The following is a 26,051-nucleotide window of genomic DNA, read 5'->3' as shown; positions in this document are numbered from 1 at the left end:
GTGGAACGCAGCAGGCCAGGCAGCATCTATAGGAAGAAGTACAGTTGACGTTTCGGGCCGAGACCCTTCGTCAGGACTAACTGAAAGAAGAGATAGTAAGAGATTTGAAAGTGGGAGGGGGAGGGTGAAATCTGAAATGATAGGAGAAAACAGGAGGGGGAGGGATGAAGCTAAGAGTTGGAAAGTTAATGGCAAAAGGGATACAGAGCTGGAGAAGGGAGAGGATCATGGGATGGGAAGCCTAAGGAGAAAGAAAGGTGGGGGGGGGGGGGAACACCAGAAGGAGATGGAGAGCAAGCAAGGAGTGATTATGAGAGGGACAGAGAGAGAAAAAAAGAGAAAGGAAGAAAATGGGGATCTCTAGCAGGCAGACAGAACCTCCTGTATGTTCCCCTCACTGTGGAAATCAAGCAACAGTTTAGCTTTCTTGGAAAGTATCTAAAGGGGCACAAATTATTGGTCTTATTGTTACTGACACTAAAGAGATGAATGGATTTGACCTAAGAACCAATACAGAATCACTATTAAAAATTCCAGAGTTTGAGATGCCTCAAAAGACAGGAAGAATGAGAGTGCAGGATGACAAAAATACAATGATCAGACATAATCCAGGCTCAGAGCTTCAGGAAGTAGAATCAGTCGAGGCAGAGATAAGAAACAGCATTGGAGAGATAATACCAGTGGGAGCACTGAAAGAGCCTTCCTAACAGTGGCCACATCATTAGAAAGAGTTTTAATCAAGGAATAACAAGAAACAAAGTAATGCAATAATTGAGGGGGACTAAATTTCATAAGTCAAGTTGGCAAGAGTGGTTCAGAAAAAGAGTTTATAGAATAAACATGGAACAGACTATATTATACTTGGCTTTGCATAATGAAACAGACATAATATACAATCACCAAGTAAAGCATTGTCTGGAGAACCATGATCAAAACATAAAGAATTTCATACCAAGTTCAATGGTGAGATCCTTTAAATCCACAGATGTTCCATAAACTTAAACTTAATTAGATAACTACATTGTGGTTGAGGGGATGTTAGTTGGCCATGGGTTCACCCACACTTTGAGTTTTCTTATCACTGGAATACACTCAGTGGCTATTTGGTTAACCTGTACACCTGCTCATTAATGCTAATGTCTAACGAGCTAATCGTATTCACAGTTCAAACTAAATTTATTACCAAAGTACATATATGTCACCTGAGGTTCATTTTCTTGCAGGCATTCACAGTAAATACATGAAACACAATGGAAAACACTGCACCCAACAGGAGAGAGGGAAGGAGTTGGATGGATGGATGGATGGATGGATGGATGGATGGATGAATGAATGAATAAATAATTAATATGGAAAACATAAGATGAAGAGTTCTTGAAAGTGATTCCATAGTTTGTGGGAACAGTTCAGTAATGGAGCAAGTGATTATTCCTTCTGGTTCTGATAGCTGAGGGGTAATAACTATTCCTGAACCTGGTGGTGTACATCCTGAGGCTCCTGTACCTTCTTCTTGATGGCAGCAGTGAGAAGAGAGCATGGCCTGAATGGTGGAGGTCCTTGATCATGGATGCTGCTTTCTTGCGACAGCACTCCATGTAGATATGCTCAATGCTGAGCCACATCCACGACGTTTAGTAGGCTTTTCTGTTCAAGAGTATTGGTGTTTCCATATCGGATCATGATGCAGCCAGTCAATATACTCTCCACCACACAGCTATAGAAGTTTGTCAAAGTTTCAGATGTCATGCTGAATCTTCACAAACTTCTAAGAAAGTAGAGGCACTGCTGTGCTTTCTCTGTAATGGCACTTATATGCTGGGCCCAGAACAGGTCCTCTGAAATAATTACAACAAGGAACTTAGTTGCTGATCCTCTCAGCCTCTAATACTCTGATGAGGACTGACTCAAGGACCTCTGATTCCCTCCACTTGAAGTCAATAATTAGCTCCTTGGTTTTGCTGACAGTGAGAGGCTGAAAATGTCGCAGCCACAACAACAATCTCCCTCCTATACACTGACTCTTCGTCGCCTTTGATTTGGCCAAAGACAATGGTGTCATCAGCAAACTTAAATAGCTTTTGAGTTATGCTTAGACTCACAATCATAAGCAGAAGACACAATGCATAAAAGCATGCGGACATGATCAAGAGGTTCAGTCGTTGTCCTGACCAAACACCAGAATGGGAAGAAATGTGATCTGAGTGACTGTGACTGTAGAATGATTGCTGGTGCCAGATGGAGTGGATTGAGGATCTCAGGAACTGCCAATCTCCTGGGATTTTCACGCACAACAGGCTCTAAAGTTTACAGAGAACAGTGTGAAAAAACAACATCCAGCGAACAGCAGCTCTGTGGACAAAAAAGTCATGTAAATGATAGCGGTCAGAGGCGAACAGCCAGACAGGATGACGCCGACAGGAAGGTGACATTAACTCAAATAACCACACATTACAACAGTGGTGTGCAGGAAAGCACCTCTGAATGCACGAAACGTGAACCTTGAAGTGGATGTGCTACAACAGCAGAAGACCACACCAGGTTCCATTCCTGTACCTAATAAAGTGGCCACTGCATGTGCATTGTGCTCAAGGAGAACTCAATTGGCGACTGGTTCACCCACAGCTTCAGCACCATGTACATTTTTGGTTTTCATATAACTGGAAGAATACATTGACACAAATAGTTAGCTGGCAAAAGTTAGCTGGGAAATTAGATTAAAATGTATTTAGACATTATTATTTAACTTAAAATTGGTTAAAGTTACATTCCAAGAGCTCCAAAGGAAAAGAATGCTCAGTGAGCACTTTATTAGATACCTCCAGTAACAAATAAAGTGCCCTTCAGCTGCTGTAGCCCCTCCACGTCAAGGTTTGGTGCGTTGCGCTTTCAGACCACACATTCTAACAGCAACATAACATGCTCACCATATTCAGCAAAGCAGCGCAAAATTCAAGGTAAATTTATTATCAAAGAACATATACAACCCTGAGATTCGTTTTCTTGTGGACATACTCAATAAATCCATAATAGTGTAATAACCATAACAGAACCAATAAAAGACCGTATCCACTTGGGTGTTCAACCAGCGTGCAAATGACAACAAACTGTACCAGTACAAAAAGAAAGAAATAATAATAAATAGATAAGCAATAAATATCGAAAACATGAGATGATGACTCCTTAAAAGTTATTTCATAGATTGTGAGAACATTTCAATGATAAAGTGAAGGTATCCCCTTTGGTTCACGAGTCTACATTCGCGCAACAACAGAATCAGACAACTGCAACAACATAACAGCAGCAAAACAAGCCCCTTTCTTCCCTCCAATCCACTCAGATTCAGATTTACTTACCAAGTGCACGTTGAAACATATGGTGAAATGCTTCATTTGCGTTAACGACCAACACACCTAAGGATGTGCTGGGGCAGCCTGTAAGGTGTCACCACCCATTCCGGCACCAACACAGCATGTCCACCGCGCTCAGCAGAGCAACAAGGAAGACAAAAACACAGAACACAACAAGCAACAGAACAACAACAGCGAAACAAGCCCCATTCCTCTCACCCACCGTTGCTCATACACTGTTCTTCAACCCCAAGACAGGCTGGTACTCTAATCAGACAAGATCAACAGGGTTTTGTGAAAAAGAAATCCTTCTTCACTAATTCATTAAAATTCTCTGAAATAAGTAGTATTGAAGATAAAGAGGAACCAGTTGATGTTTTACACTTAGATTTCCAAAGGCACTTAAAATGTGCTGCATCAAAGGTTATTATGGAAAAGAAAATATCACTGTATATGAGGTCACGTACTGAAATTTAGAGAAATTCAGCTGGATAACAGTATAGGCATCAGTGGATTAGCAAGCCGTGATATGATATGCCACAGAGATTATCGAATGGACCTCAACATTTTTCAATTCAATTTAATTGTCATTCATCCATACGTGAATACTCATGAATAAAGCCAATGAGACAAGTTATTCCAGTGGTCAAGGATCTGAACACAGTACCAATAATCACACACAGCACAAAGCACACATAACACGTATAAGGTAGACAAATACAGCCATTCAATAAAAGAGTCCTAACTCAAACCATCCAACACTATTGGAAATCTGAAGATGACCACAATAGAGCTTGTCTTCTGCAAAGTGAACATGGATGGGGGTCAGAGGCAGGACTGACTCCAGCCAGGACGCCTGCACCATACTGCCCCTGGTGGAGTGCACCAGCTCCATGCCTCTCCTTGAAGCCTAATCCTCGCACATTTTGGACATCTGAGAAGCACAATCACACGAAGTACATATGGATATAGTCCAGACCCTGAGTCCATTGTGCTGCCAAGCGAACACAGGGGGTACTATGCAGGTACAGCAAATTTTACAAATGACTTGAATGTTTCAAAGGTAGGGTTCATAAATTTGCTGATGAAATATGGTTGGAAAGCAAGCCGTGAAGGAAATAGAAGGTGGTTAGTTAGGTTAAGTGAGAAGACGGAGAATGGGAATATGGAGGTGATGTGGGAAAGTGTGAAACTATCTATTTTTAGAGTTAAGGGAAGTTGCTCAAGTTCAGTTTATTGTCATTCTGCCACACACATGTATTTTGCATCATTCCTCTGGGGCCATGATGCAAAACACAGTACACTGAGTCACATCATAAAACATAGTTACGATCCAGCACTTACAGTCACAAAATAATATCTACACAAGTCCCCGAGTGGCATGGCCTGAAGATTGACAGGTTGACATAAGGTGTGATGAGCGTGTCTATGCCAGACAGTATAATGCTACTGGCACTATTATAATAAAACAAGCTGACAGGGTGTACATGTGTGCTGGGTGGTAGCAGGGTGTATCTGAACGGTTAGAGATTGCAGTGGTGAGATGCAGATTGAGCTAGGTGTCCTAGTGAGCAATTTGCAAAAGGATACAATGCAGATACAGCAAGTCACTTGGTCAGGAAATTCAACATAAAAGGAGAGAGAGTGTGCTTCAGTCATATGGGGCATCAGTGAGGTTCTATGTGCAGTACTGATCTCCTTATCTAATAAGGATGCAAATTCAATGGAACCCAGCTCAGGGAAGGCTTACTTTATTGATTTCTGGTATGGGCAGGTTGTCCTATGAGAAGTGACTAAACTCAATGGGTTTGCACCTGCTAAAATAGAATAGAACTTTATTGCCATTACTCAAGACAATGAGATTGCAGTGCTAATTCAATCCATGCAGAACAGGTATTTACAATACATGTGGTACAGTTTAATTAAAATAAAATCCCATATTTGCTGCAACAAGTGACTTCGATAATCCATTACACTCAAAAGCCGTTGGCAAGCTGGGGTGCAGCAGCCCTCGAGAAGAAGCTGTCTTTCAGTCTTACTGTCTGGACTAAGATGTGGTAAATGGCTTGACTGAAACATGCAAGATCCTGCACGGTCGTGGCTGGGTGGTCGTGGATAGGAGAATCCAGAACACGTGGCTACTGCTCAGAAACAAGGGAGTGCCCAATTCAACAGAGAAGAGGGGAAATATTCTCTCTCAGATGTTTGTCACTTGTCCTCAAAGAGCAGTGGAAAATTGAGTCACTGAATCCTTTCCGATGGCAGAGATAGAAATATTCTTCACAAAGCAAAGGGATAGAAGGACATTCTTCTTAAGCAATGTGATTGTTGATAATGTGGAGTTAAGGTATTAAATGACAGTGCAAAATGTAATATTAAAACAGGGGGATCTGGGAATACAGATCCAAAATTCCTTGGAAGTGGCATCACAGAGAGATGGGGTCATAAACAGTGCTTTTGGCACATTGGCCTACTTACAGGAGTTATGCTATGTTGAAGTTGTGGGACCTAATTTGGAAAACTGTGTGGTGTTGGTCACCTACCTACAGGAAAGACATCAATAAGATTGAAAAGAGTGCAAAAAACAAAATTACAAGCATGTTGCCAGGACTTGAGGACCTGAGTTATAGGGAAAGGTTGGACAGGTTAGGACTTTATTCCCTAGAGCGTAGGAGAATTACAGGAGATTTCATAAAGCATACAAAATTATGAAGGGTATCTATAGGGTAAATACAAGCAGGCATTTTCCACTAGGTTGGGTAAAACTAGAAGTTGAGGTTGTGGGTTAAGAGTGACAGGTGGAATGTTTAAAGGGAACCATTCAGAGGGTGGTGAAAGTGTGGAATAAGCTGCCAGCAGAAGTGGCAGATGTGGGTTACATTTCAGCATTTAAGAGATGCTTGTACAGGCCTGGGTGTAGGTTGATGGAACTAGGCAGAATAATAGTTCAGCATGGACTAGATGGGCCGAAGAGCCAGTTTCTATGTTACAGTGTTCTGTGACTATGATTCTAATTGTTGGGCCATGGAGCCAACTTCTGTCCTTGATTTGTTTAATAGTAGATCAAAGGACACTCGGTTTTACAAAAAACAATCTGCAAGACTAAGGATTCAGATTAGTAATTGGAATATATTCAAAAACATGATAAAAACAGAAGCAAATCAGAGTATACTACCAAGAAATGTACAGTAAATTGTAGGAGCTTCCACAAGTTTTGAGAAAATGAGTAGTGAAAGCATCAAGGGTCACTGAAATTGTTAATGCAGGAGAAATTGTGACGGGGTAAAAAGAAAATGGCTGAGTTGTTAAAACAGCTGAAGAGGCAGAAAGCATCCCAGATAAAGGAAGAGACCACAAAAGGACTAAGTATGAAGTAATACATTTTTTATTATTCTAATGGTTGGCGATGCACTCAAGGTCCAAGGTCAACATCAAAGTGGAATTTACTGTCAAAAAGCACAAATGCATGTATGCACAGGTGTAATGCAAAACCAGCTTACAGCAGAACCACAGGAACACAGCATTAGGTAAGCAGCACTTACTAGAAACACACAAGGTTGGCTTCATTCACAGAAGAATGCTCCAACACACCAACAATATGCATCGTGCAGATTCAGAATCAGGTTTATCATCTTGACATACATGGGAAAATTTGTTGTTCTGTGGCAGCAGTATAGTGCAGGACATAATATATACAATAAATTTCAATAAAAATATATTTAAATAATTAAATTCGCACAAAAAGAGAGCAAAAATAGTGGGGTAGCATCCATGGATTCATTCAGAAATCTGATGGCAGAAGGGAAGAAGCTGTTCCTAAAATGCGTCTTCAGGTTCATGTGCCTCTTCTCTGACGGCAGTAATGAGAAGAGGGATGTCCTTGGTGGCAGGGATCTTTAACGATGGATGCTGCTTTTCTGAGGAACACAGGAGCACGTCTTTTGGCCCACAATGTTGTGTCAAACCAAATGAATTAGCAATCAAATACCCAACTAAACTAATCCCTTCTGCTTACATGATGTCCATATTCTTCCATTTTCCTCACATTCATGCGCCTATTTAAACATCTCCTAAAAGTCCTTGAAACTCCCTAATATATCTTCCTCTCCCACCAACCCAGGCAGAACATTCCAGGCACCCGTTCACTCTGTTAAAAAAAAAGTTACCCCTTACATCTCCTTTGAAATTACCCCCTCTCACCTTAAATGCATGCCCTCTGGTATTAGATCTTCCAACACAGGGAAAAAGATACTGTCTGTCTTACTCTATCTACCCCTCTTATCACCTTCTAAAACTCTATTAGGTCTCCCCTCAGCCTCCGCTGTTCCACAGAAACAACCCAGGTTTGTCCAACCTCTTATTATCACACATGCTCTCTAATCCAGGCAGCATCCTGATAAACCATGACGAAATGGCAGAGCAACTTGATGGGCCAACTGGCCTAATTCTGCTCCTATATCTTATGGCAAACTGCTTCTGCACCCTCCCCAAAGGCTTGACATCCTTCCTATAACGGGGCAACCAGAACTGTATGCAATATTCCCAACACGGCCTAACTATAGAGTTTTATAAAGCTGCAACTTGTTGAAGAAGAAGCCAAAGCCAAGGATGCTGCCCTTAGGTACTCCTCTAGCAATGTTATGAAGCTAAGATGATTGGCCTGCAACAACCACAACCGTCTTTCTTTGTGGGTGTTATGCCTCCAGTAAAAAAGAGAGTTTTTCCCCTGTAGTTCCTCATGGCTTCAGTTTTACAACGCCTCCTCAATGCCACACTCAGGCAGTTGCCAGAAAAACACTGGAATCCATCATTAAGGCAATGATAAAAGACCACTTAAAAAGTATATCAGGATCCGGCAGAATCAACAGAAGAAAGAAAGTGTGCCTGACTGATTTTTGCTTTGAATCAGGGTAGATAAAAGAATGAATGCAGAATTTTTTTTAATTTCATGGAGGCACTTAATAAAGTGCTACCTTTACACAAGCTAAGAGCTCAAGAAATTGGAGTTCAAATATTAACATAGTCAATGACAGGAAACAGATTAGGAATAAGTAGGTCATTTTCAAGTGGGTAGGGTACAGCCAGTGGTCTCCAATGATTAATGCTACAAGTTTGTTTACTTACAACTGATATTAACAACTTAGATGAAGATGCTAAACGTAAAGTATCCAAATTTCCTAATGGTGGAAAGTTACATGGGAAAGTAAGTTGTGAAGAGAACACAAAGCAATACAGACCAGTTCAGGCAAAAAGACCAATATAAATGTGAAGTTAGTTACACAGCTTCTTCCCCTCTGCCATCCGATTTCTAAACAGAATTAGAATCAGGTTTATTATCACCGGCATGTGACGTGAAATTTGTTAACTTAGCAGCAGCAGTTCAATGCAATACATAATCTAGCAGAGAGAGAAAATAATAATAATAAATAAAGTTTTAAAAATAATAATAAACAAACAAGTAAATCAGTTATGTACATTAAATAGATGAAAAAACATGCAAAAACAGAATACTGTGTATTTTTTAAAAAGTGAGGTAGTGTCCAAAGATTCAATGACCATTTAGGGATCGGATGGCAGAGGGGGAGATCCTGTTCCTGAATTGCAGAGTTAGAGGAGCCTGACGGCACACACTCAGCGATTCAGAAACAGCTTCTTCTCCTCTGCCATCAGATTTCTAAATGGACACTGAACCCGTGAACACTACCTCACTACTTTTTTTCTCTCTTTTTGCACTACTTATTTAATTTATCTATATACACATAATTTTACTGTAATTTATAGTTTTATTATGTATTGCAAAGAACTGTTGCTGCATAACAACTAATTTCACGACATATGCCAGTGATATTAATCCTGATTCTGATTGAACGTTTGATATACTTTCTTTGATTGCTTCCTGCTAGCGGCCATTTTAACTATTTTGGAACATCTCAAATGATCAAAGACATTTAAAAAGCTCAAAAATATTAAAATTATGAAAAATATTAAAAATTAAAATATAATACATTTAATTAATGTAATGTTCCAAATTATTCAAACCTTCTGGCAATAAAAAGAAACCCAACACACTGTTTGCCTCCTCTATTGCTTGCATATTAATTTGATAAAGCATCTTTACCAAGTCCTCACCCTTCTGTGCTTTGGACAACAAAACCTTTCTGAACGGTCTGGGTGCAAAGAGGACCCGGTCCCTTAGCTCAGGATGTACACACTGAGATCAGATACACAGCAGCATTGAGCATCAGCACTACATACTGCCGGTGTGGAGCTGAGCTCCGAGGGGAGCCTCAGAACTGCCTTCAAAGAAGTGCCAGCAGAAGTTTATTATGTATCAGGCTTGGAGACGGACAACAGAAGTTTAACTAGACTGTGGCTGCTGAAGCAACACAGTGTGACTTAGAGCTCCTTCACCAGCATGAAGCATGGGTATTTTTAGATTGAGATTTAGAGACACAGTACGGTAACAGCCCTGGTGGGCCAACAAGCCCCCGCCACCCAATTGACCAATTAATCTACTAACCTGTACATCCTTGCAATGTGTGGTAATCCAGAGCACAAGGAGGAAACCCACACTGTCACGAGAAGAACGTACAAACTCCTTCCAGACAGTGGCAGAATTGAACCTGGATCACTGACGCTGCAATATTGTTAGACTAACCATGACACCACCTTGCGGCCATGCTACCTTCAGTCCTGCACCCAAATCGTTGCTGTTTTGAGCACAATGTACTATTTTTTAATTGAAGACCCTAACAACATTCATCCTGGCAAATTCTATGGACTTCAATCTTTTATTAATCATCTAAAATTTTCCCGCCTCAAAAGCAACCTTTCCCTCAAACTTAATTGTAAAGAGCAACATGTTGCCTGCTGTTCACTTGCAGATGCCATGCCTGCCACACATGGCTACCTCCAGTGATTACCATTCTGAAGCATTTTCACCAAGTCTTTATCCTACTTCCCTCAGACTTTTGGGTTCCTGCAATTTTGATCTCTTGTCCCTAATTTCCAACACTTCACCCTCAATGACCAGGATCGCTGCTCTACAAAAAAGTCTTACAATTCCCTCCTTAAACCTATACTTCCCTTGTTCTCTCTTCTCTTGTGACATTTTCTTATTCAGAAGTATGATGACGAACGGGCCTTTCCGGCTGCCAAGCAACCCGAACCTAATCACACGACAATATGCAATGACCGATTAACCTAGTAACCGGTATGTCTTTGGATTGTGGGAGGAAACCAGAGTAACCTGAGGAAACCCACATGCAAATAGGAAGAACACAGAAACTTGCTTACGCTGGCCTCCGATGCCTAAGCTGTAATAGTGCCACACTACCATGGTGCCTCACTGAAGGTCCTCCTGAGGTCTGTTGTTAGGTGGCTCAGTGTCAATACTGAATTACCCAACACTCGCTCCTGTAAAATGCTACAATATTTACAGCGATCCAGAGTCACAGAGCAGTACAGCACGGAAATAGGCCCTTCGGCCTATCTAGTCCATGCTCACCTGTTTTCTGCCTAGTCACATCTACTCGCACCCGGACCATAGCCCTCCATACCCCTCTCATCCATGCATGCACTTTTCCAAACCTCGTTTAAGTGTTGCAATCGAGCCCACATTCACCACTTCTGCTGACAGCTTGTTCCAAGTTCTCACCACCCTCTCAGTTCCCCTTCAGGTTCTCCGGAAGCATTTCACCTTTCACCTATGACCTCTAGTTCTAGTCTCACCCAACCTTGGTAGAAAAAAAACTTGCTTGTATTTATCCTAACTAAATTCTTCATAGTTATATATATCTCTGTAAGATCTCCTCTCTCATTCTCCTACGCTCCAGCGAATAAAGTCCCAATCTATTCCACCTATCGCTTTTTCTCAGATCTTCAAGCCCTGGCAACACCTATGTAAATTTCCTCTGCACTCTTTAAACTTATTGATAGCTTTTCCCGTAAGTAGGTGACCAGAACTGCACACAATACCCCAGATTTGGCCTCACCAACATCTTCTATAACTTCAACATAACATCCCAACTCCTTAATTAGCATTCTGATTCATGGAGGCCAATGAGCCTCTCTTTACAACACTATCTACCAAAAACCTGTATTTCAAGAAATTATGGACTTGCATTCTAATTTTCTTTCATTCTAACAGACACTTCAATGCCCTACCATTCACTATGTTAGTCCTGCCAAAGTGCAACAGCTCACACTTGTCTGCAATAAATTCCACCTGCCATTTTTAGCCCATTTTCCAGCTGGTCCAGAGCCCACTGCAAGTTTTGAAAGCCTTCCTCGCAGTCCATTATGTCCCCAAACATGGTGTCATCACAAGTTTTCTGGTACAGTTTACCACATTATCATCCAGATTATTGATAAAGATGACAAACAACAAAATACCCAGCACCGATCCTTGTGGCACACTACTAGTCAGAAGCCTCCACTCAGAGAGGCAACCATCTACTACCACTCCATGGCTTCTCGCATGGAATCGATGTCTAATCCAATTTACTACTTCATTCTGAATGCCAAGCAATTTCACCTTCTGGACCAGCCTCCCATGTGGTACTTTGTCAAAGCCTTGCGAAAGTCCATGTAGACAATGTCCACTGTTTTTCTGACATCAACTTTCTGAACAATCTCCTCAAAAACACTCTATAAGATTGGTTAGGCACGATCTGCTACAAACAAAAATATGCTGTCAATCCCTAACCAGGCCCTGTTATATATTCTGTCACTTCCAAAACCTTCTAATAACTTGCCCACCACTGAGATCAGATTTACTGACCTATAAATTCCTGGCTGATTCTTAGATTCTTTCTTGAATAAAACAAGAACGTTGCTATTCTCTAGTACTCCAGCACCTCACCCATGACTAAGGACGTTTAAGGTATCTTAGTCAAGGCCCCTGCAATTTCTGCACTAGACTCCAGCAAGGTCCAAAGGGTCATCTGAGGACCCAAATCTGACTCAGGACAGCAAGCACTTCCTCTTCGTAATCCAGATATGGTCCATCACCTCACTGTTCTTTTGCCTGATTTCTGTGTCTGTCTCCCATGTAAATACAGATTTAAAAAAATATATAATTTTAAATCTCCCCATCTCCTTTGGCTCCATGTATCTTGAAGATGACCAATTTTGTCCCATGCTATCCTTTTGTTCTTCATATATCTATAGAAGGCCTTGGGATTCTATTTCAGCTTGTCTGCCAGGGCAATCTCATGTCTTCTTTGAGCGCCTGATTTTTCTCCTTAAGTGTTCTATTGCATTTCTTATACTTCTCAAGCACCTGATTTGATCCTAACAGCCTACATCTGATATGCACCTCCTTCTTCTTAAGCCAAGGCCTCAATATCTGCCGAAAAACAAAGTACCTAAACCTGTTAGCCTCTCCTCTTATTGTGACAGGAACCTGCAAATTCTGCACTCTCCAAATCTCACCTTTGAATGCCTCCCATGCACCAAGCATCCTTGGGTTAAAAAATAATCTATTCCAATCCATGCCTGTCAGTTCCCTACTGATGCCATTGAACTTGGCCTTTCTCCAATCTAAAATCTCACCCCAAGGACCAGTTTTATCCTTCTCTATAATTATCTTGAAACAAATGGAATTATGATCACAAATTATATAATAACACAAATTAAATGAATTACTTCATTGTGGTAGTTCAACAGGGAAGGGCAACACTTCCTCTGTAAGGGGCTTCGAGGTTGAACAATGAACTTTAACCTTGCCAGTAAAACCAAACTATCTTGAATATATAAATATCATTAAAAATCAGTCTGGATTCTCATTATTTTTGAAGTAACATTTGTTCAGTCAGATTTGTAAAATGAGGTTATGCTGCAGTCACATATCCCTTGTGTAAACAGATCGAAACTATGGTCTTAACTCCATAACTGGCATAAACTTATATACAAGGCTTGAATCAAATGTCTCTATGGTAAAGCAAACCTACACTTAGGATTTTCACCATTATTTCTCACATCTGCACAATTAGTGAAATCGCAAATCTACACACCTGGACTAGAATTTTAATCCCTTTTCAGAGGTGGCAATTGTAAGCCAGTGATAATTGTGCAAAAGTCTTAGGCACATATACAAAGCTAGGGTGCCTAAGGATTTTGCACAGTTGCACTGTACTGCTGCTGCAAAAAAAATAATTTCATGATATATGTGTGTGACGATAAACCCAATTCTGATTTAAGGGAAGTGGGTAGGGAGAGGGGTATCATGGTTGAGGAAAGGGGAAGGGAGTGGGAAGCATCAGAGAGACATTCTGTAATGATCAATTAACCGATTGTTTGGAATCAAATGACCTTGCCTGCTGTCTCAGAGCTGGGTGTGACGGCACCTGCACCACTCCTTTCTCCTGGTACTCTTTCTGTATTGCACACCTCTCATGTGCTCCACTCTCACCACTTCCAACGTGCTTTGCTCCTGCTGTATTGACAAACTCGCTCTCTGCTCCACATTTACAAATACTGTGCAAAAGTCTTGTGTACCCTAGCTATATAGTGTCTATAAAAAGTATTCACCTTCTCCCCCCCCACCAGTAGTTTTCATGTTTTATTGTTATACAACATTTAATCATAGTGGATTTAATTTGGCTTTTTTTGACACTGATCAACAGAAAAGGACTTTTCAGTGTCAAAGTGAAACTAGATCTCTACAAAGTTATCTAAATTAATTACAATATAAAACACAAAATAAATTAATTGCATTAAATATTCACCCCCTTTAATATGACCAAATCATCACAGATGCAGCCAATTGGTTTTAGAAATCATATAACTAGTTAAATGGAGATCTGTCTTAGAGACCTGTGTGCAATCGAGGTGTTTCAACTGACTGTAGTAAAAATACACCTGTATCTTGAAGGTCCAACTGTTGGTGAGTCAATATCCTGGCAAAAACCACACCAGGAAGACAAAAAAACACTCCAAGCAACTCCAAAAAAAGGTTATTGAAAACCACAAGTCAGGAGAGGAGTACAAGAAAATTTCCAAGTCACTGAATTTCCCTTGGAATACAGTTCAGTCAATCATCAAGAAATGGAAAGCATAAGGCACAGCTGTAAATCTGCCAAGAGCAGGCCATCCTCAAAAACTGAGTGACCGTACAAGAAAGGATCTAATGAGGGAGGCCACCAATGGAGGAGATACAAGCTTCAGTGGCTGAGATGGGAGAGACTGTACATACAACAACTGTTGCCCGTGTGCTCCACCAGTCACAGCTTTATGACAGAGTGGTAAAGAAAAAGCCATTGTAGGAAAAAAAATTCACATGAAGTCTCAGCTAGAGTGTGCCAGAAGGCATGTGGAGGATTCTGAAGTCAGATGGAAGAAGATTCCATGGTCTGATGAAACCAAAATTGAGCTTTTTGGCCAAGAGACTAAACACTATGCTTGGTGTATGTCAAACACCACATATTAACAAAAACACACCATCCCTACCGTGAAGCACGGTGGTGGCTGCATCATGCTGTGGGGATGCTTCACTGCTGCAGGTCCTGGAAAGCTTGTGAAAGCAGAGGGTAAGATGAATGCAGCAAAATACAGGGAAACACACACAAACTGCTGGAGTAACTCAGCAGGCCAGACAGCACCTATGGAAAAGAGTACAACTAACGTTCCTGCTGAAGGGTCTTAGCTAGAAACGATGACTCTACTCTTCCATAGACGCTGCCTGGCCTGCTGAGTTACTCCAGCATTTTGCGTCTGTTGCTTGGATTACCAGCATCTGCAGATTCTCTCTTGTTTGTGAAAAAAACAGGGATATCTTGGAGGAAAAACTGATGCAGTCTGCAAGAGAACCGTAACTTAGGAAAAGGTTTGTTTTCCAGCAAGACAATGACTCAAAGTATAAAGCCAAAGCTACACAAGCAACAAAATTGCTTAAAAACAACAAAGTTAATGTCTGGAATGGCCAGGTCAGAGTCCAGACCTCAATCTAATTGAGAATTTGTGGCTGGACTTGAATAGGGCTGTTCACTCATGTTCGCCATGAAATCTGACGGAGCTTGAGCAACTTTGTTAAGAAGAATGGGGAAAAATTGCAGTGTCCAGATGTCCAAAGCTGATTGAGACCTATCCACACAGACTCAGGGCTGCAATTGTTGCCCAAAGTGCATCTACTAAATAGTGAGTTGAAGGGGGTGAGTAATTACTTTGTGTTTAATAATCACAATAAATTTAGACCAATTTGTAAAAATTAGTTTTCACTTTGGCACGAGAGAGTCTTTTCCGTTGATCAGAGTCAAAAAAGCCAAATTAAATCCACTGTGATTAAATGTTGTTGAACAATAAAACATGAAAACTTCCAAGGGAATGTGAATACTTTTTATAGACACTGTATGTGTGCCTCAGACTTTTACACATTACTGTGTAATATGCTGACTGAGAGGAAATGGGAACTTTGCACTCCTCACACGCAGAGCACTGAGAGCATCTGAAACATGGGATCGCATGGGACAGCACGTACATAAAACCCAGCGAGACAAAAGTGCGCAAATGTTCTGCAGTTCTACATCAGAACAAAGTCAAATGATGCATTCATTACACTGCAGTATAGCACAAGATGCAGTGAACATAAGAATATTTTGTAAAACATACGTACAGATGGAATATCTCATGTGGATACACCTATATAGTGTGCTGTGGAAGTGCATGGACAGAAAAGAAATACAGAGGAATACAGGCAGAATGGTAGTCATAAAAAAAACAAGACATAAAAAGAGTAAGCCAGTTGGCCCATTAAATCTGCTCCACCATTCCATTATGGCTGATTTAATATCCCTCTCAACCCCATTTCTATTGCCTTCCCTCATAATCTTTGATGTAATTACTAATCAAGAACCTATCAACCTTCACTTTAAATATACTCAATGACTTGGCCTCCACAGTGGCTTGTGGCAATGAACTGCACAAATTCACCACCCTCTGGCTAAAGAAATTCTTTCTAAATGGAAATCCCTGTATTCTCAGGCTGTGCCCTCTGGTCCTAGACTCTTCCACTATAGATAACATTCTCTCCATGTCCTTTCTATTCGGTAGATTTTGTTCTTCACTCTCCCCCACATTCTTCCAAACTCCTGCAAGTACAAGCCCAAAACCATCAAACACCCCTGGGGAATCTGGAGTGGCATAAGCTGTAGATGTACAGAATAACATGGAATAGAGGAATGAAATAGGGGAAAAAGGTACAAAAAGAATATAATACGGAAGTATGAACATGGGAAATATGCTACACAAGATACAACGAGGGTACAATATGGGAGCAATGATACAGGATGCACTCAATGTTAAAGTATAAATACAGCGAGAGTATAAAGTCAAAGAAGTGTTAATTGTCATATGCACAAATACAGGTGGAATGAAAAGCTTAATTGACTTTCTTAATAGAATCAGATTTATTATCATTAACATGTCAGTTGAAATCTGTTGCTTTGTGACAGCAGTAAAGACATAAAATTACTACAAATTTCAAAAATAAAGAAAGAACTTTGCAAAAGTCTTAGGTGCATACACTACATATAGCTAGACTTCTGCACAGTACAGTATTTGTCAACGTGGATCAGAGAGCGAGTTTATTTTTGCGGCAGCAGTAGAGCGCAGTACATAAAATTACTACAGAACTGTGCAAAAGTCTTAGGCACCAGAGGTATATGTACGTGCCTAAGACTTTTGCACAGTACTGTACAGTAAACAGTGCACAAATAGACCATTAAGTGGTGGGGGAGGGGGGGAGAAGCTGTCCTGAATCACTGAGTGTGGGTCTTCAGACTCCTGTGTCTCCTACTGACTGTAATAATGAAAAGAGGACACGTCCCAGATGATGTGGGTGCTTGATGAATGCCACCTTCTTGAGGCAATGAACCTACAATGGAAGTGTAGGTGTAAAGAGGGTACAATACATAGGTACAGATAAAGAGAGGGGAACCATATCAAAGTATAAGTGGCAATAAGGTGAGAGTTCAGATGCAGTGAAGGTATGAGATATTGTTGGTCTAATATAGGTACATGCATAGAGAGGGTAAGATGCTAGTGGAGACTCATAACGTGCTTAACAGGAGAGTAGAGATTTAGAAAGTTTATAATATGAGTGATGGAAAACTGGCACCACAAGATGAGCTTTCAACACACTACAATAAAACATGTTCATTGGCCTATGTGTAACACTTCTTGTTTTCGAGAAGATTTTAACCAAGGCAATAACACCACTGCGGAAAAGGCCTTCGTATCCCCAGGGAATGCAAGAAGGGTGAACAGCTGTGGTTTACTTCCGTATCACAGTGCAGAAATGGACTCACTGATATTCATGGTCCGAGCTCAGATAACAAATGGCATTAATATCATGCCTTGAATGCAGTAAAATATCCCAAGACACTCCACCGGAGCATATTCACATAAAATAATCACACCAAGTCATGCATATGGATATGAGGCAGCTGCCCAAAAGCTTGGTCTCAGCACCAGGTTTATCAGGAACATTTAAAAGGAGAGGAAACTAGAAAGGTGTGGGGAACAAGTCCATAAGTTAAAGCATAAATAGCTGAAGACACAGCACTGTTGTTAGAATAATGAAAATCAGGGATGCACAGCAAGTCAGAAGAGAGGCAGGCAGTGGACTTGCAAGGCAATAGCTCATGGAATAGAATGTAACCAAGACACAGCCCCCTGTAGGTGGGGCGGGTGGTGGTCCAGGAAAAGAGAAAGATTCAAACATAGAACATAGGACAAACAGCACAGTACAGGCCACTTGTCCCATGATGTTATACTGACCTTTTCACCTTTTCCCAAGTTAGAGAGAATGACCATGAAGCTGGCCTGCAAGATCAAAATGGTCCCAGTTTTTGATCTTCATCAAATTGTGAAATACAATGGTGCCTTTTTCTTGTCCTACCAACGTATCAATACAGTTAATCTCTTTATTCAGCTAAAGACTTGGAACAGACCAATGCCAATTAAAGGAAGTGAAATCGATTTTAAATGTTATGGAGAGAAAATAAAAATCTTCAAGCTGTTTGATGATGCAATAGCAATCAAAGGTTTTTCTTGTGGTCAGATTGAGGCAGACATTGTACAGATATTCATTCTTAGTTCATCCAAGGACAATACTGGCATGAACCACAGTGGGGTAAGCTACAATGAGAATGGTAAGAACATAAAACATTACAGTATAGACCCTTCTGTCCATGATGTTATGCCAACTACTTAACCTACTCAAGATCAACCTAACCCTCCCCTCCCACATAGCCCTCCATCCTTCTATTATCCATGTGCCTAGGTGTCTCTTCAACATCTCTCATGGATCTGCCTCGATCACTATCCATGACAGGGTTTTCCACGCACCTACCACACTGTGTCAGAAAAAAACACTTATCTCTGACATCCCTCCTATACTTTCCTCCAATCACCTGAAAATTACACCCACTTGTATTAGCCATTTCCACCTTGGGAAAGTCTCTGGCTGTCTACTTGATCTGTGCCTCTTATTATCTTGTACTCCGCTATCAAGTCACCTTTCATTTTCCTTTACTCCAAAGAGGCAGAATCAGAGTTCAAAGTAACTTTATTATCAAAGCACGTACTTCAATTTCTTGCGAACGTTCACAGTAGAACGAATAAATAAATAGAATGAAAAGCTACACAGAAAGACTGACAAGCAATGTACAAAATAAGACAAACTGTTCAAATAAATAAATAATATTGATAACATGAGTTAGAATCCTTGACAGTGAGTTCATAGATTGTGGAAACAATTCACAGTTGATGTAAGTGGATACTTCACTCACCTCAGTTCTGAAATAATTCCATGAACTTGGGTCAGAAACCTTTGGTCCCACACCACCAGGTTCAGGAACACTAATTGCCTGACAAACATCAGGCTCCTAAACCAGCATAGGTAACTTCACGCCGGTTCAGGAGCCTGATGGTTGCAGGGTAATAGTGTTCCTAAACTTGGTGATGTGGGAACAAAGATTTCTAAACCTCCATTCCAATGGCAGCTGTGAGAAGAGAGCATGGTCTAGATAGTGGGGGTCCTTGATGATGGATGTTGCTTTCAACTTTTGATGATAGATGTATCCATAATAACATAGTGATCCCAAAACTTGGCAAGAACAGGCTTGATTTTTTTTAGGGTGGCCAGTGATTTATCGGCCACCTGCTACAGCACCAGTCATTCATTGACAGCCTATGGATTTGCATGTTTCTTTCATTTGCATTTAACTTCAGTCAGTTGTATAGCCAGCCAGATCTCTTGCTCACTCCCCAAGCTCTCACTTCATGACTGCCTAAGTAGTTACTGATTCACCTCCCACCTCATTGCCACAGAGAGCCTGTTTTAGCAGCTCTCTCTCAGTACAAAATTAAACTCAACTTTCACTAGTGGCAAAATGAAGAGTCATCGTGGTGCTAAGACACAACTAAAATTCAGTCTTTATACTCACGTCTGAATTGGTCACTTGACCTGCCTCACAGCAGCAGCAACACTACCGGTAGATATCATTCTTTTTTACTCCTTAGCCCTGATGAAAGGTCTCAACCCAAAACATCAACTGTTTATTCTTCTCCATAGATATTGTTTGCCCCGCTGAGTTCCTCCAGGATTTTGCATGTGTTACTTTCCAGCATCTACAAAACCTTGTGTTTATGAGATGCTCCATACGAGTTACCGTACAGGTAAGTACCTTTTATTCCTGGTAAAAATAATTTAATTCAGTGAAAGCAAGATTCAAATCATCCAAGTACAATGTGAACCCTCCTAATTTTTTCTAAGTTTAAACATGGTTTGGGAAAACCATTGAAATGTAATAGGAGGATTAGAATCTTTTCAATTTAAATAAAATGGAATCCATCACAGACAGGATTTATATGGCAATAAAAACGAGCTAACTTATCCTTAGACATATGGGTCCAATGAGCCACCTTAAATTGTATCAAAGCGTGCCTAGCACACATTGAAGAAGTGTTAACTGGTTGGAGAACTTTCTCCCATTTCTCGATAGGTAAAGATAACTGAAATTAGGAATGGCACTATTGACCCTTCGGTTAAATTTGAAGAAACTTGGAGGCCATTTTCATTTGATGCCAGCTGACCTTCTCCAAATCCTTCTCAATAACTTTTTGTTCGTGTATGGAGGTTAATGACAAATAATGATCTTAACCGATGAAACATGACAGCCCAGCTTTTCTTTTGTTTTTATTTTGGTTTTTTTTAGTTTAGGGGGATTTTTTTCTGTAAAAGATTATTTTTGCATTTTTTTTCATGTTCGGTTACTAAGAGATTGGGAGGCTTAGATTACACATGTTACTCGGAGTCTGTGTCTGTATACATCAACCGTTAGTTATGTAATCCCCATCTCTTTGTATCATTATCATTGTTACGTTTATCTATTCGAAACTTAATGAAAAAGATTGAGAAATGAAATACAATGTGAAAAAGTATCAGTGCAGGCACTGCATGTGATCACGTTCCAACATTGCGAATGGAACCAAATTCCCTGAGAGCGGAATTAATTAATTTGATTACAAACGCGAAGTAATCTGCAGATGCTGGAAATCCAAAGCAACACACACAAAATGCTGGAGGAACTCAGCAGGTCAGGCAGCATCCATGGAAAAGAGTGAACAGTCACTATTTCAGGTTGAGATCCTTCATCAGGACTGGAAAGGCAGGGGAAAAGTCGCAGTAAGAAGGCGGGGGGAAGGAAGAATTACAAGGAGGCAGGTGATAGGTGAAACCGGGAGAGTGGAGGCGGTGAAGTAAAGAGCTGGGAAGTTGATTGGTGAACAGCTAAAGGACTAGAGAAGAGGGAATCTGATAGAAGACAGAAGACCATGGCAGAACAGGAAGTGGGAGCAGCACCAGAGGGAGGGGATGGGCACATAAGGAGATAAGTTGAGAGAGGGAAACAGGAATGGGGAATGGTGAAGGAGAAAGGGAGGGACAATTACTGAAATCAATGTTCATGCTATCAGGATGGAGGCTACCCAGACGGAATATAAGGTGTTGCTCCTCTGGTAGGCCGTCCCATTTTCAAACATTGTAAACATACCTACCTCTACTGCTTCCTCTGGTAGACTATTCCTTGTACTCACCACACTGTGTGCAAAATGGTTTCTCTTCAGGTCACTTTTGAATCATTCCTCCCTCACCTTAAGCCTACTGTACGTCTACCGGTTTTCTTCCAGTCATTGACACAGCAGGGATAAATGGCCAATTAACCTATCAATCCACATGACTTAGGGTTTCTTGCTATGCTCCAGTTTTCTTCCACAACCTAATTAGGCAGAGGGAAAACATGCCAATTCCACACATACAGCAAAGGGCGCCAGCATCAAACCAGGGTCAGTGAAATAATGGAGCAACAGCCCAAGATACTACACCATTTTGACCTGTGGGATGGCAGTGTTCTTCATGGCTGTTGGGTGATGAAAGGGGCAAAGCAGAGGCTCAGAGGTAGCATTTTTTGAGTCAAGTTGTGGTTCATATCCCACCCCAGAGATTCAACGCTTGGCTAACTTTCTAACATTTCACCAAAAGAGAATAGACACGAGATTCTGTAGATGTTGGAAATTCAAGTTAACACAAAATGTCTATAGGGCAGCAGCTATAGAGAGAAATAAGCAGCCATTGCATCTGACTGAGACCCTACATCAGTCCGCGTGGGTTTTTCTGGGTGCTCTGGTTTCCTCCCACATTCCAAAGGACATACAGGTTAGGGTGAGTTGTGGGCATGTTATGTTGGCACTGGAAGTTCCCCAACACATCTTAGCATGTTCTTTATCCCCTTCTACCCACCACCTCAATCTTCTTATTCTGGCTTCTTCCCCCTTCCTTTTCAATCCTATTGAAGGGTGTCACCAAGGTGCTGTCCACTGACACCTACCTGCCTCCTTGGAAAGATGAAAATATCCACAACAGTAATCAAAAAGCAAGGGAGTCCCGTTCATTGTGCCTCTCTCAAGCAGCATCTCAAAAACAGACTACATGGTTAGTACTCCTGGAAGCTTTCTCCGTCCAATTTGGCTCTCAGTCTTATAAATGGTTTATTTTAATGATTAGCTACAAGTACTTTGGGATGCCCATAAGCTTTGAAATGCACCAAATAAATCCAGATGTTTCTATATTCCCAATGCTTCTGAAGGGTGCATCATTAAGGACCCTCACCACCCAGGACATGCCTTTTTATTACTACCATCAGGGAGACAGAACAGGAGCCTAAAGACAGTCACTCAACATTTAAAGAACAGCTTCATCCCCTCCGCCTTTAAAACTATCTCACCATTTTGCTCTTTTTTAAGATTTCTTATTGTAATTTAGAGTAACTTTTTAATTCATTGTACGATTCTGCTACTATGAAACCACAAATTTCACGATATAATTCACAGCAAAGGTGGATGCATGAAATGCTCTTTATTGACTGCGTTCAGTGTTGTCAACCCCTCAAAGCTGAATTATAAGCTTCAAGACCTGGGTCTCAATACCACCTTGTACAATTGAATTCCTGATTTCCTCATTTGCAGAGCCCAGCCAGTTCGGATTGGCAACATTTTCTTCCATAATCACCACTAGCACAGGTGCACCACAAGGCTATGTGCTTGGCACCCTGCTCTACTTGCTTTACATTTATGACTGTGTGGCTGGGCACAGCTCCAATACCATATTTAAGTTTGCTGACGACACCACTGTCGCTGTCCGAGACAGCAGTGGTGACAAATCAGCATATAGGAGGGAGAATGAAAATCTAGCTGAGAGGTGCCATAATAAGAATCTCTCTCTCAATGTCAGCAAGACCAAGGAGCTGGTCATCAACTTCAGGAGGAAGAAATCGGAGGTCCGCAAGCCAGTCCTGACTGAGGACTTAGAGGTGGAGATGGTCAGCAGCTTTGAATTCCTCGGTTTTATCATTTCAGAGGACCTGTCCTCGGCCCAGCACGCAAGTACAATTACAAAGAAAGCCAGGCAGTGCCTCTACTTTCTTAGAAGTTTACAAAGGTTTGACATGACATCCAAAACTTTGACACACTTTCTATAAGTATGTGGTGGAGTGTATGTTGACTGACTGCATCACAGCCTTGTATGAAAACACCAGAGCCCTCGAATGGAAAGTCCTACAAAAAGTACTGAATATGACCCAGTTCATCACGAATAAAGCTCTCCCCACCATTGAGCATATCATATGCAGCACTGTCACAGGAAAGCAGCATTTATCAACAAGGACCCCCACCACCCTGGTCATGCTCTCTTCTCGCTGTTGCCATCCCGAAGAAGATGAAAGAGCTTCAGGACTCTCACCACTAGGTTCAGGAATAGTTATTATTCCTCAACCATCAGGCCTTGAACCAGTGGGAATAATTTCACTCAACTTCACTTGCTCCATTACTAAAGTGTTCCCACAAACTATGGACTCATTTTCAAGGACTCCTAATCTCCTGTACTCGATATTTATTGCTTATTTATTTATTATGAGTATCTCTTTTTTCTTGCGTATTTGCACAATTGGTTGTTTGTCCACTCTGTTGGGTACGGTCTATCATTGATTTTATTGTGATTTACTGAGTATGCCGACAAGCAAATGAATGCCAGGGTTGTATATGGTGACATAGGTGCACTTTAACACTAAATTTACTTTGAACTTTGAATATGTCAGAGATTGAGTCTGACTACAATGAGAAAAAACACAAAGGAATGAACTCTGTATTCAAAATATCCATTCCAGTTTACTACAGGGTAGACAGACAACCACCTGGCTGAGGTTTCTCTTCTGCCACACACTGAGGGAGAGGGAACGGTCTGTCTACTTCCTCCACCCCAACCCTGCAGCTTTCCCCGCCACTTCATCTTTTCCCTCGGACTTGCTGCCACCTTTAGAATTCCATGTCCCAGAAGAACTATGGTACTCTCAGGCTGGCTCCAAGTGTCAAATGCTCTTCAAGTAAACATCACCAAGGGTTGTTCTGCAAATTGACAGAAAGTAGAAGCCTATTCCAGACAGCCAGGACTTCCAACAAACACTGGAATCCTTGTTGGTTGAAATGATTCCTCTAATCCAGAAGGAGAGGCCAAGAACAGAGGCCAAGTCAATATTTCATTCTGACTCATCTCAACAAAATAAGGGAAGCAAACTTAGTGCTCTATCTTTTATCCTACATACCACATTTACAACTACCAGTATGTATATAGCACTTCCAATTACTGAAACTTGCCAAAACACTTTGCAAGAGCTCTATCAAACTAAAATCTGGCACTGGGCCACGGAGAGAGAAATCAGCACAGATGAACAAAAGCTTAGGATAAGTGCTGGATCTAAGCAGCATCTCGGGGAAAGGAAGAATGAAGAGCCACCACTTTCTCTTGCCCACACTGCACCAAGATACGATGACCCATCAATAGACAACCCCTTAGGAGATCACCATATTCAACTCAAGTGATCACACTACTATTGCTAGAGGGAAGGATGAGGAATTCTAAACTCTGGAGTCAGCAATGGTGAAATCTTTCAAACTGAGGACATAATGGATGCCAGAAGAGGATTCTAGAAGGTTCCTAGGCCTGTGAGATATTTCAGAGAAGGAGCTGGTGCAAGCTGAGGCTTGGCAGAGGGGTCAGAAGCCAATGCAACACCAAAAAGGCATTGTCAGAGCCAGAGGCAGCACAGATATGAGGACTTGGAGTGAGTTAAAACAGACAGCAGAGTTTGGATAGGGTGAAAGATGGGAGGCTAGCCAGGAGAGTGCTGGAACACTCACGTCTTCACATTTCCTGTGTTTATAAACAGCACCATTTGGAGAAGAGAAACCACTAATACCTCGCTTAGCTTCTGCTTGCTTTATTCTCCAGACCGTCTTGTGAATCTCAAAGTTATAATTACTGGGCAGCACCCGGATCGCTTCCTGCAGCTCTTTGTCATTCAGGATTTCTTCAGGTATCTGATTTGCTACCCGTCGACGGGGACCTAATCCAAAAGTAAGAAGGAAAATCAAATAGTTACTGTTAATTTTTATCAACTCTCCTGAATCAGCTCCAAATGTTTAACAAACAACTTTGTTGTGTATTGATGAAAACTCAAGCTTACAGTCCTTACGTTTAAATCCCAGCCTGTGGCATAATCAGTCTCACAATAAATGCCCTAACAGATGCAGCAAGGAGTTCTGGAGTATTCATCCTGGCTACACATCATGAGCATTTCACTTCCTTCTGCACAAAAGCAAGCACCATGGATACTGGAAATACTCAGCATGTCAATGGAAAATGTTAATTACAAAGTTCAAAGTAAATTTATTATCCAAGTACATATACGTCACCATATACTACCCTAAGATTCATTTTCTTGCCTGCATTTACAGGAAAATAAAATACAATGAAATCAATGAAAAACTACACACAAAGACTGACAAACAACCAACGTGCAAAAGAATACAACTGTGCAAATACAAAAAAATCCCAATAAATAGATAAACAATACTGAGAACATGAGTTGTAGAGTCCTTGACATTGAATCTATAGGTTGCATTCAATGATCAATTTACTGTTGAGGTGAGTGAAGTTATCCCCTCTGGTTCAGGAACCTGATGGTTGAGGCTAATAATTGTTCCTGAACCTGGAGGTGTGGGATCTAAGGCTCCTGTACAAGACAGATGATGGTCCAAATCAAAGATAGTACTTAGCTGTCATAATATACGGACACTATCTGAGACCTC

The 26,051-nt window shown here is 41.1% G+C and overlaps 1 protein-coding gene and 1 long non-coding RNA gene across 3 annotated transcripts in view; one reads left to right on the top strand and one right to left on the bottom strand.

Annotated features, from left to right (window-relative positions):
* The window catches only part of dph1 (diphthamide biosynthesis 1), an 808,652-nt gene that overhangs the window by 758,695 nt on the left and 23,906 nt on the right, over positions 1-26,051 (bottom strand). Inside the window, exon 2 of one of the 2 annotated variants that reach the window (XM_059973586.1) lies at positions 25,160-25,306. The exons of the other annotated variant lie outside the window; for it this stretch is intronic. Within the exon in view, the coding sequence (XP_059829569.1) occupies positions 25,160-25,306 (147 nt within the window). The remainder of the gene's footprint in view (positions 1-25,159; positions 25,307-26,051) is intronic. 2 annotated transcript variants of the gene reach the window in all.
* LOC132396118 (uncharacterized) overlaps positions 15,400-26,051 on the top strand; it is a 30,792-nt gene continuing 20,140 nt past the window's right edge. Inside the window, exons 1-2 of the long non-coding RNA XR_009512870.1 lie at positions 15,400-15,499; positions 19,924-20,027. This is a non-coding gene — a long non-coding RNA (uncharacterized LOC132396118). The remainder of the gene's footprint in view (positions 15,500-19,923; positions 20,028-26,051) is intronic.

The sequence above is a fragment of the Hypanus sabinus genome, chromosome 6, assembly GCF_030144855.1.
Source record: "Hypanus sabinus isolate sHypSab1 chromosome 6, sHypSab1.hap1, whole genome shotgun sequence".
NCBI lineage: Eukaryota > Metazoa > Chordata > Chondrichthyes > Myliobatiformes > Dasyatidae > Hypanus > Hypanus sabinus.
This window is presented reverse-complemented; position numbering and strand designations above follow the sequence as displayed.